Source organism: Stegostoma tigrinum, chromosome 31, assembly GCF_030684315.1.
Source record: "Stegostoma tigrinum isolate sSteTig4 chromosome 31, sSteTig4.hap1, whole genome shotgun sequence".
NCBI lineage: Eukaryota > Metazoa > Chordata > Chondrichthyes > Orectolobiformes > Stegostomatidae > Stegostoma > Stegostoma tigrinum.
The window spans coordinates 28,113,530-28,125,881 of NC_081384.1; the positions used below are offsets into that span (position 1 = coordinate 28,113,530).

Consider the following 12,352-nt stretch of genomic DNA (forward strand, 5'->3'; position numbering starts at 1 on the left):
TTCCTTGATTTTTATTTTTTAGACCTATTTTCCCCTCATCAACTTCTGGAGCAGGTACTACTTGAGCCTGGGTCTCCTTTTCCGGAGATAGGGTCCCACTGTGCCACAAGAGGACCCTTCTCTAACTCTTTGGTCCCATTTCCATTGAACTGTTTCCTATACATTTCATGGCCCACTGCTCAGGTACCAATGTGAAGAATGCACTCGCTTAGGGGATGTATCCAAAGCAACTGTCTTCATCTCAATTTCTCAAGAAAAACCTTCATCTCTGCTGCCCTTGTAAACTACTGCCTCATCTTTCCCTTCTATTTCCCGTGAATCTGTTTATCACCTCCCAAGTCTGGGTTGACTCTCCAGTGGTAATCCAATTAAGTTATTATAATTTTGGAGGAAATTGACAGGGCAGATGGAAAGCTTTTCTGCCAGTGTGGAGAGCCTAAAACTAAGGAGATAGAGAAATCAGAAACAGGTAAATTCAGAGAGAAGTTAGGAAACAGCTCATGAGAAATATGGGTGGAGCTGTCGCATGCATAAAACAGTGGATTGAGCTCAGTTGACAATGTTAAATCTAAAATTGATAGATTTGTGTTAGTTGGTAGTATTACGAACTATTGAGCCAAGGTAGATAAACTGAATTAGTGTCCCATTTAGTCAGAACATCTTTGACTAATCCCCTTCCTTGAACAACTGCAATCTTAATAGTGTAATTACACCCACTGGGCTGTTAAAGCAACTCACCACCCAATTCTCCCAGGGCAACTAGGGATGGGCATTAGGTAATAGCCTGTTTACAATGCTCACATCCCATGAATGAATAATTATTAAAAAATGGTGGAACTAATTTGAAGTATTAAATGGCTAGGAACATAAGACTGTACAAAGATTTTCTGGGACCATTAACACAATCGTGCATCCTTGTCAAATCTTCTCCATTTTAAATCTCAGGCAGAATGAGCCAAGCAAAGCAGCCTTATCTGTCTAATCATGTCGAGAGGCTTCTCATCCCATTGCTGTCACCTATTCCCTAACAATTCATTTGTCAGCTCCCTCTTCCACAACTTACAAACACCCCTTCCTTGCAGCATTCTGGATGACCTTCGCTCTGCCGATTGCAGCATTTCAGGAAGGTGTCTCAGTACCTCCTGCTCAACATTAAATTGCTGCCCATGGCTACAACATCCTCAACTATTTAACAAATTTAAAACATTTCAAGTGTAGTCCTTGGCAACACCATGGGCAGCATCCACAGTGACAATCACCATGCCTCTCTGTGACCATTTGTGACTTGTGCCGTTTGTGTACTGCTGGAATGTTTGTTTGCAATCCAGACTTGAATTAGGCACGGTTTTCTCCTGTTAGACGTGGTCTCGGATCCTGCCACAAACTTTTTGTCCTCAGTGCCAGTGCCACACACCCCACTCCCAGCTGAATATTAAGGGAGGTGACGGCCTAGTGGTATTATGGCCGGGCTATTAATCCAGAGATGCATGCAGTGTTCTGGGGACCCGGGTTTGAATCCTGACATGGCAGATGGTGGAATTTAAGTTCAGTGCAAAATCTGAAATTAATGATAACAATGAATTGATTGTCGGGAAAATCCCATCTGGATTGCTCATGTCCTTTAGGGAAGGAAATTGATATCCTTACCTGGTCTGGCCTACGTATGACTCCAGACACTGCAATGTGGTTGATTCTTACCTGCCTTTTGGGTGATTAGGGATGGCCAGGAACACCCTCAGCCCATGAATAATTAAATAATTAAATAAAGCTAATAGGTTTTGTGCAGAGTCTAAAGACTTTCCTTGGCCTGTGTCTCAGATTGAACCAGATTTCTTGTAACCTGTGCAAGGGTAGGGTAAGTTTCTGACCCCATGTATTCTCCAGTGAAGAAACTGTCTGTTTCTGTCTTAATTTCACCTGTCCCTTCTTCCTTTCACCTTGCTTATCTGCTGCAGATAACGTGCTCCACAACTATGGCCTCCCCAGGCTTAATTATTCCAATGATGTCCTTACAGTCAACCTGTTCTCTAATGTTCAGAAAACTCCAGCGGTTCCAAAATTCTGCTCCCCATGGCCTTCCCAGCACCAAATCCCATTCTCCTATCAAGCTGTCCTCACTGACCTAAAACTGATTCACCAGTTCCAGAAATACTGCATTCCTAACTACCATGGTTAACATCTTGCATATGCCACCTGTGGCTCAGTTGCTAGCATTCTCACCAGTTGAGTCATGAGGTTCTGGGTTCAAATCCTGCTGCAGGGCTTGAAATATCACTGCAGTACTGAGACAGTGCTGCATTGTCGGAGATACTGTCTCCTGGAAGAAACATTAAACTGCAACCCATGTAGGTCAGCAGGGCCTGTGTAAATATCACAAGGCACTGTTTCGAAGAACAGCAAGGGAGTTAACCTCTGCGTCCTGGCCAACATTTATCCTTCTGACAGATATCACGCAATGATCTGATTCGATCATTATTACAGTACTGTTCGTGAGAGCTAGCTGTGCCAAAGTCGGCTCTGTTCCTTACTATTATGTAACAGTGACTACTTAAAATATTGCACTGCGAGTGAAAGGCTTTGAGAAGTCCAGGCCGTCTTATGAATGCAACCTTCAATTTTCTTCCTAATCATAGAATCCCCACAGTGTGGAAGCAGGCCATTTGGCCCATTGAATCCACCCCCTACCTTGGCAACTCTGCATCTCCCATGGCCAGTCCACCTGACCTGCACACCTTTGGACTTTGGAAGGAAACCAGACTATCCAGAGGAAACCCACACAAACCCAGGACAAATGAACAAACTCTACACACAATAACTCAAGGGTGGGATTTAACCCAGGTCCTTGGCAGCAGTGCCAACCACTTATCCACTGTGCTGCCTGGTGCCACTCCTTGTATCCCATGCTTTGGAATCCCCTCTCGAAATCTTCACTTTCTCCTCTATTTACTTCGAGCATCAATGTGGTCCAACCATTTGGTTAGCCTCCTTTTCTGTGGCTGCCTCTGCTATGAAGTGTTTTTGAAGTATTTATTGTCAATGAACGGAGCTATTTAAAAGATATATTACTCGTATGCTTCGCTCTGTTTCCACCCCTAGTGTGTATAGTTTTGTCACCGTTGCAATGCTGTGGCTCCACCTTATGAACAGTACAGATATTACAAGAAAAGTAACTTCCAGAACAATGTGAAATGCCCCTGATTTAGAACTGTGGGGCCCTGATACCTATATTTTAATTTGGGGATGTAAAAGGCTATGAACCATCAGTAGAACACTGCAGCCTTCTTCAGGTACTAAAGACTTTCCAAAGTGCTTCACACCTAAAGAGTTGGAGTTTTTTGCTGCAGCAGCAGCCAATTTGTATAAAACATAATCACACAGAAACAGAAAATGAGATAAATGAACATGTTAATCTGTTGAGTCTTGGCTGGGTTCCCCTGCCTTTCAAATGGAACTAGGGCCCCTTTGCAAGCTGTTGACAGGTGGAGAATCTACAACCTGGTAATTCTGATATTGCAGTACTCTGTCAGGACAGTGTTTATTTTCTGTTCCAAAGTTCTGAAGCAGTCCTTTAATTCATAATCTGATTCATGATTATCACTGAGTGAGATGACAATCTATTGTCTTTAGGTTTTCAGGCCAAATTTTAGTACTTTTTCCCCTTGTTTCTTTTTTTTCTCTTTTCTGCCTTCTCCTTTCTTGTGCACATTTGTCTCTTGTTCTAATAACAATCCCTAATAGTATCTCCTGACGTATCAGCGACAGTTCAGCTTTGCTGTCTTTTCTTTCTTCAATGACCTTTTTTAACTAATAAGTTATCCCGCTGTAACCTTTTGCAGTTCCTCTCGCATTCCCTCTTTCTTGTTCTGTTGGATTCTTTGCCTGCCTTAGTTCCTCTCTTGTTCCACCTAAAACATTTTCCTTTCTCCGTACTATTCCTGTTTCATTCACTTCTGTTGAAGTGCCTCACTGAAACATGAGTTTCTTTCTTCTTCAGGTGTTTTCTTTACATTTCAGACTTATTTTCAGATTCCTGTCAATTTTGCCCTGTGCCTGTAGTTGCTTGATTGGAACCCCCATCCACTTGGTTAAACATTCACTCCCTCTGTCACCAACGCACAGAGGCAGCAGTCCACAAGATGCTCTTCAGAAATTCACTAAAGCTCCTTTTGACTTATAAACCTTCCAAGCTGTGACCTCTACCACCTAGAACAGAGCTTCCCAAAGTGTAAGTTTGTGTTAAAATTAGGGGTCACAGGCTTTAGACAGCATTGTGCGCTGTGGTGCTCTGACTGAGTTACAACAGCTGTGTCTGCACTAACAGGACCATTTATGCTCTCAGATCCCCACCTAAATACATCACTTTCACTTCAACCTTGTGATTTTGTGATGATTTTCAAACCTGAAAATGAGGTCACAATGGGAAAAAAATTCGTAAAAGCATTGTTAATCTTAATGGATGATGACAGTAGATAAATGGGAACACCACCAGCTACAAATTCCCCTCCAAGCCCCATATTGTTCTGATTTGGAAATGTATCGTTATTTGTATGCTGTTTCTGTATTCAAAATATTGGACTCCCTCCCTAGCTGTGCCGAGGGTCTGTCTACACCACGTGGTCTAAGAAGGTAGCTCGCCGCTAGCTTTCCCATAGTGATGGATAATAAATGCTTGCCCAGCCAACAATGCCCACATCCTCTGAACAAACAATTTCCAGATTCTTAAAATTACACTGTTGTATTTGTAATTTTGTTTATTGAAAAGTTAATTCAGTTTTATCTTCAAACTTGTTCAGAGAAATGCTTCATTCTATGATTAATGGAAATTGTCTACTATGTTGCAGGGACCAATTGGGAATCTGATTGAATAACATGAGCTGGAGTTTTCTGACACGCCTTCTTGAGGAAATCCATAACCACTCCACATTCGTTGGTAAACTGTGGCTGACTGTCCTTGTTATCTTCCGCATTGTGCTAACGGTGGTTGGAGGAGAGTCTATTTACTACGATGAACAGACCAAGTTTGTTTGCAATACCCAACAGCCAGGTTGTGAAAATGTTTGCTACGATGCCTTTGCCCCATTATCCCACGTGAGATTCTGGGTATTCCAGATAATCCTGATTGCAACCCCATCTATTATATATCTGGGTTACGCTGTGCACAAAATTGCTGCTACAGAAGCTCATGAATACGGACAGCGGAAGCCAAAGAAACACCAGTACGCTGTGCAGTGGAAACAGCACCGTGCTTTGGAAGAAGCTGAGGATGATAACATAGAGGATCCCATTCTATATCCAGAGATAGAACTGCATTGTGATAAAGAGAACCAAGATCACAAAAGCCTGACCAAGCATGATGGGAGGCGTCGCATAAAAAGGGATGGTCTAATGAAAATTTATGTTTTGCAGTTGCTCGCCAGGACTGCTTTTGAGTTGAGTTTTCTTGTGGGCCAGTATATTTTGTATGGCTTTGAGGTGAATGCAAGATATCAGTGTGAAAGGGATCCATGCCCTCATAAAGTAGACTGCTTCGTATCCAGGCCAACAGAAAAGACCATTTTTCTGCTAATAATGTACGCAGTAAGTTGCCTTTGTTTAATAATAGACATATGGGAGTTGATTCATTTGGGATTTGGCATGATCAGGGATATACTGCGAAACAAGCAAAACTCAATGACAGAGGCAAATTACAGTTACCCATACACGTGGAACACCCCTTCAGCTCCCCCTGGTTACAACATTGCAGTCAAACCAGATCAGATTCCATATACAGAACTTTCAAATGCTAAAATGGCTTGCAAGCAAAATAAGGCGAATATTGCTCAAGAGCAGCATTATGGTAGTAATGATGAGAACATCCCAGCCAACTTGGAAAGTGTGCAGCGACAACTGAAAATGGCTCAGGAGCGACTGGACCTGGCTTTCAAGGCTTACAATGAGCACAGTAACTCCTCAAATCATCCCAAAGACAAGAAGAAGTCTGGATCAAATAAGAGCAGCATAAGCAGCAAATCTGGAGATGGGAAAACCTCTGTGTGGATTTGATAACTTATTTTGTTTCTCAACTAGTTCAGTTACTTTTGGACTTGAAGCTAACTTATTATGAATGAGTAGTTCATATATATTTCTGTCAGTCAAGGTAAATAGGCATCTGAGATCCAGTTCATGAGCAAAATGTATTGCCTACTGCATTTTTGGTTTATTTTGGCTCCTTCTACAGAGGTCTAGATTGGAACTCGCTGCACGTTAAGCTTTGTTTTGAAGGACTGTGTTTACTGTGAGGTTGCTTTTGTTAGGTAGACTTTTTGGCAAATTAATTACCATTATTGAATTTGATAAAATTATTCCTTCGAGTTGCTGTATTGCCAAGTTGGGCATAAGTATTTTGAAAGTCGAATGCAGCTTTAACTATTCAGCCATATATAAATGCCTTGGAAAAAGGGCAAAAACAAACGGAAGATACAGGCCAGTTGTAGTTGCAGCTAGTGTTACATGGTTAGTGAAAGGTTATTTGAAGAATTTTGTGTAAAATGTTGTTCTTTAGATATTTGGGTCAACAGTGCTTCTATATCATTTTTGTATATTCATACTTGCACGCAACATTTTAAGGATAATGATTTATCAAGACCAGATACTGACTTTGGTTAAGACACATGACACAACTCTTTGAGAATAATGGCTGATCCTTTGGTTAATTCCCATTTTGTCAAAATTTAAGTTATATCTGATTACATTAGGTCTTCCTTGATGTATTGAAATTGTTACAGGTGCAGAATCTCTTTTGATTCTAGTGTTGCTGTAAAGTAACAGTAATGTTTGATTTGAAGTGTCATTGATAGCAGTATACATTCAAGGAATTGCACTGTCCAAGATTTGATTGGTAATCATGATTCTACTCGCAAAGCAATCAGGGAGTACCCTACATAAAAAGAAGGAAGATAAGCAACAAGCACAGAAATGTGTTGAAATCAAATGGGATAAGGTTTGAAATTGGTACTTAGTAGAGGCACTTCATAAATCAAACATTCTCTATTTAAGAGACTGATGATTCTAAACTATTTTTATTGTTTTAAATGCAGCTTTTTCTTACTTCTCATCTTCAGGCAGAAGATGTTAAGTTTTATTTTGAGTTGTATGCATTGTGAGTAAAAGAGCATGTTTCCGGAACATATTGTTGGTACCACAGTATTGTACTGCAATACAATATGGGAACTACAGTATTTTGACGTGCTCCTGAATATGATGCTTCTTCTGAAGAATGATTATGTGCCACGAGCAGGCAAGTATCATAGCACCTTAGGTAGTAAGGTTTCTTGAGAGAAGACTTCCAAATATCTCTTTTTTTTTTCTTTTATTTCCCTAATTGGTTCACCAAAGTGAACGTTATATGATCAGTTGTTGAGCTTTATCAATATTTGCTGAAGTTGTCAATATGAACCATAAAGAAACCATCATATTTACTTCGGCGACTCATCATTTCGCTTTAGGTTGGTATTCCAAATCTCATAAAATGATCCTCGTGGTCTGAATGGCAGTATTCTGAAAGCCAATATTGAGTGTTCTATTGTTTAAAAGCAGATGTTTTTATACTTTTTGTGCAGAATAAGTATCATTTTAAGGCAAATTTGGAATACAGGTTATCATAGTATAGGTTAATGACGCACATTTAGGAGAAATTTCCTTTTCTCATCTTGGATTTTACATTTCTTGTAAGGAATTTTTTGATGATCCACCTTAGTATTTTTAAGAGTGGAGTTGCCAATTTAAAATCCGCTCTCTTTTAAATATTATTTCAAAAACAGTCAACTCTGACTTCCAAGGCACCAGATGTACCTTTTTTTTAATGTACTGGAACAAATTGTAACATTGAAGAATGCCTTTGGTTGGTTTCAGTCCATGCATATAACCTTGTACTTGGCTAAATGTTTCTGTAGGTCAAAATGATGGAGAAAATGCTAGAAATCACTGAGGAACTTTTCAGTTTAACCATTATTATATTTTTAATGGAAAGTTTAACATACCCTGCTGTCCGAGCCAAAATAGTATTAGGTACAGAGTAGTTTTGTTCCAGTTATTTGCAGTATTGTGATTGCCAACAGATTGAAATATGTTCTCTTCATGGTGTAAAAGTCGCTTCTGATTGGTTGAAAGCACCATTGTGACTTTAATGTTAAAGCAGTATTCTACAAAAGGTCTCTTACCTTTCTAGCTAAAAAGGAACATAGATAAAACATTAAATATATTTTTAAGAACATTGAACTGTGTAAAAATAAGTGTACTTTTATGTAATTGTTTTTGAATTTAGCCACACAGCATATCTTTAATGAAGCAATTGTAATGCCAAATAGGAAAACTCTCTAATTTGGTGATTCAATGGGTCACTTTATGAAAAAAAAATACATTGCCATAAGGAACAGAAACAGGTGCCTTTTTGTGTTGCTGTTACCTACAAAATACAAACTTCATGCTGCATTCCATACTCTGCAGGAGACATATTTTGTTTCATGGTGAAAATGTGCATTGTCTTTTAATTGTGTCACACATTTGTCTAAGGAAATATAACTTGTCATTGCAATATCTAAGCAAATTGTTCTAGTTTTATATGATACAGAAGGATGTTTTAAAACATACATGTCTTTGTATTTGGGGAAAAAAATGTTTGAAAGTCCGTTATCTGCATGTTTCAAAAATACTTCAAAGTTATAACAGCAAATAGAGGTTTTGTTCTATATTTTGTCTGCTTTATCTTCTTACTGGTGTGTGTTTGTGTATTCAAACTTAAAACGGTTTCCTTCCACCAATTTGTACGGGACATTGCTCAACTTCCATCTCTTGGTTTTTAGTACCAGTTTTGTTTAGGACAGGATTTTAAGTATACCAATGTTCGAGCGTTGTGTTCAACTTGACACCATATTTTAGGAAGGGTGCAGAAATGATTCCTCAGAATGATCCCAGGGGTGAGGACTGGAGGGCAACTAACGTGGTTCCACTTTTTTCAAGAAGTTGGTAGCAATAAGGAATAGAGTTATAGAGCAGTCAGTCCCACATCAGTGGTAGGAAAATAAGCGAAAAAAAATTCGGAAGGAAAATTAATCTCCACTTAGAGAGGTAAGATTTTAATCAGGGGTAGTCAGCATATCTTTAATGAAGCAATTGTAATGCCAAATAGGAAAACTGTCTAATTTGGTGATTCAATGGGTCACTTTATGAAAAAAAAACATTGCCATAAGGAACAGAAACAGGTGCCTTTTTGTGATAAGCCTCAACACTGGAGCCTCCCAAGGATGCTGGTTTTGTCAGAGGGAGGTCATGCCTAGCAAATCTGTTTGAGTATTTTGAGAAGGTGACCAAGTCTGTAGATGAGGGTAGTGCAGTTGTGTCATTTCTGGATGTCAGCAAGGACTTTGACAAAGGCTGATAGAGAAAGTAAAAGCACATGGGATCAGGGATAACTTAGCACTTTAATTGAGATTATGTTCATACCCTGAGTCAGTGTCACTACATTTGGGGAGGAAGGTGGTACTGCCTCTTCAGTGACAAGAGCTTTCAATTATCACTAAATGCAATGTTGTCTTGCCCTCTAGTGCTGTTGTCTCTCACATGACAATGCATTGGTTCCTTCTTCGTGTTATGGTGTGGTCTGCGTTCCAAGATATTGCTCCTGAACAGCAGGATGTGCTCCAGACTGTGTTAAAGTTCAAGAGGTGGAGCCGTAATGTTCATTTGAAGCACTTTTCTCAGCTGTATTTTCACAACGGCGTTAAGTGAGTGCATTGGTGCCAAGGTGGTGCTTCCTCCCAAATCCTTTTCTTTCAGGAGAGCAACAAAAATGTCAATTTCTGGATGACCAACGTCATTCCAGCACATGCACCATATCTTATTGTCTACCCCCCCCCCAATTGCTCCGACCGCCATAATCATGGAGTGCTTCAAGAGGCTGGTCATGACCCAGCATTCTTGCTTTCCAGCTTGCCTTGATCCCTTGCAATTTGCCAACTGACTTAACAGGCCCACAGTGGACACCATTTCCCTAGCCCTACACTCATCCCTGGAACATGTGGACAATGAGCACACCCACATTAGACTCATGTTCATTGACAACAGCTCTGCCTTCAACATCATTATCCCCTCCAGACTGATTTCAAAACTCAGTGACCTTAGTCTCGGCTCCACCCTCTTCAACTGGATCCTTAGCTTCCTGACCCACAGACCGCAAACAGTGGAGATCGACAACTTCTCCTCCTCCATGATAAGCCTCAACACTGGAGCCTCCCAAGGATGCTGTATTCCCTCTACACCCATGATTGTGTAGCCAAATTTCAAATGAACATCATCTACAAGTTTGCTGTGACACCACTGTGGTAGGATGCGTATCAAACAGCGATGCCTCAGAATACAGAAAGGTGATAGAGGGCTTGGTGTCATGGTGGAATGGTAACAACCTCTCTCAATGTCAGCAAGACAAAACAACTTAGCATTGATTTCAGGAAGAAAGGAGGAGAACACACCCACATCTACATCAACTGAGCAGAGGTTAAGCAGGTTGAGAGTGTCAAGTTCCTAGAAGGGACAATAACTGGACTTCTCACTTAGATGCAATGGTCAAGAAGGCACAACAAACTGCAGAAGGTTGTATGCACATCCCAGACCATCACAGAAGCCAACCTCCCATCCATGGACTTCATTTCTTGTTGCTGTAGAAAGGATGCCAACATGATCAAAGCCACTTCCCACCCCGGTAATGCTCTTCTGCAACCTCATGCATCAGACAGAACGTTGAACACGCACCAAACCGGTTCAGGCACAGCTTCTGTCCTGCTGCTTATTAGACTGATGAATAGACTCTAACTTGAAATAATGTCATTCTTGGTAATGTTGATCTTACTTCACACACCTCCTGTGCAATGTAACCTGTATGCTTCACTCTGTCCAAGCACCCTATGCTCTGTACAACATCGCTTACAATGATCTGCTTGTATTGCTCCCAAACACAACTTTTCACTTCACTATACCAAATCAAATCAGATTGGATTTATGAGGTGGGGTGGCAGCTGAAAGCGTTAGTATGCAACTGATTTGCTGAACATTGTCTCTACTTCTGATGTACAAAACCTAAAGGGTACTTGTTGCTCATCCAGATTACGTTTATATTCTGTGCATTATATCAAGTTCCAAGAAAGGTCCTATCAGAACTTAACCGTTAACTGTATTCCTCTTTTCACTGATACTGCCAGGCCCATTGAGTTTCTCCAGCATTTTTCTGACTTTTATTTCAGATCTCCAGCATCTGCAGTTTTTTTTTTTTGCTTTTATTTCACATTTATATTCTATTAACTGATGTATAAGTCCATTCTCTGGGAGTAAGGCTTTCCTAATGGAATTTTTTTTTCCTTTTAGGGAACAAGTGTACTTAACCATACAATTCAGCTGGCCTTAATAATATCTGATTCCAAGTGAGTGTCCAGTGTGTAGTTTGATATAACCCTATAACTTTATTATTCGGTATGACGAGTTCCATCTTAAGGAGGAAGCATCATTGTTACACAATACAGCTAATGCCAAAAACCTGAAAAATTTAGGTAAACAAAAAACATCAAATCCCTACTCTGTGGAAGCAGGCCATTCAGCTGGTTGAGTTCACACCAACCCTCAAAAGAGTAACCCACCCTAGGCACTATGGGTAATTTAACAGGGCTAATCCACCTAACCTGCACAATTTTGGACTGTAGGAGTAAACCAGACCACACCCATGCATACACAGGGAGAATGTGCAAACTCCACATAGACAGAAGCTCAAGGCTGGGATCAAACCCAGGTCCCCGGTGATATGAGGCAGCAGTGCTAACCACTGAGCCACTATGCTGCCCCTGTAAAGTTTCAGCATTTATGACATGTTTGACAGAGTTGGCAGCCTGGATGATGTGGTCACACAGTTAAGCACAAAATGGGGTACTCATGAAAGCATGCTGCATTCTGCATTCTTTTAGAAGCTGACTTCATTCATTAGAGGCGTAGTTAGAGTGGATAGCCAGAGACTTTTTCCCAGGGTGCAAATGACTATCATGAGGGGATGTAATAGGTTGGCACAACATCATGGGCCATGGGGCCTGTACTGTTCTTTGTTCTATGTTTCATTGAGAAGATTTATTAACCTTACTTTAAAAGGGCTGTGTAATTTCATCGATTCATAATTTGAAGTGGGAGCTGAGCCTAAGTATGAATGCAGTTGTTAACTGATGCTGGCTCATTCATACTAAAGGATCAGTAACTCCTCTCTTTCGTTTCTCTTAGGCCATCAAATCTTTGTTTTCAAATATTTGAAGGGATGGTGCCTTTTCTAAACAACTTTTTAATA

At 40.4% G+C, this 12,352-nt stretch overlaps 1 protein-coding gene across 9 annotated transcripts in view; it reads left to right on the forward strand.

The window, feature by feature from the left end:
- The window catches only part of LOC125466302 (gap junction gamma-1 protein-like), a 55,999-nt gene extending 44,999 nt beyond the window's left edge, over window positions 1-11,000 (forward strand). For all 9 annotated transcript variants that reach the window (XM_059638746.1, XM_059638747.1, XM_048560630.2 and 6 more), the window contains one exon: window positions 4,842-11,000. In XM_059638746.1, the coding sequence (XP_059494729.1) occupies window positions 4,870-6,042 (1,173 nt within the window). In that variant the 5' untranslated portion in view covers window positions 4,842-4,869 and the 3' untranslated portion in view covers window positions 6,043-11,000. The remainder of the gene's footprint in view (window positions 1-4,841) is intronic.
- The last annotated feature ends 1,352 nt before the right edge of the window (window positions 11,001-12,352 follow it).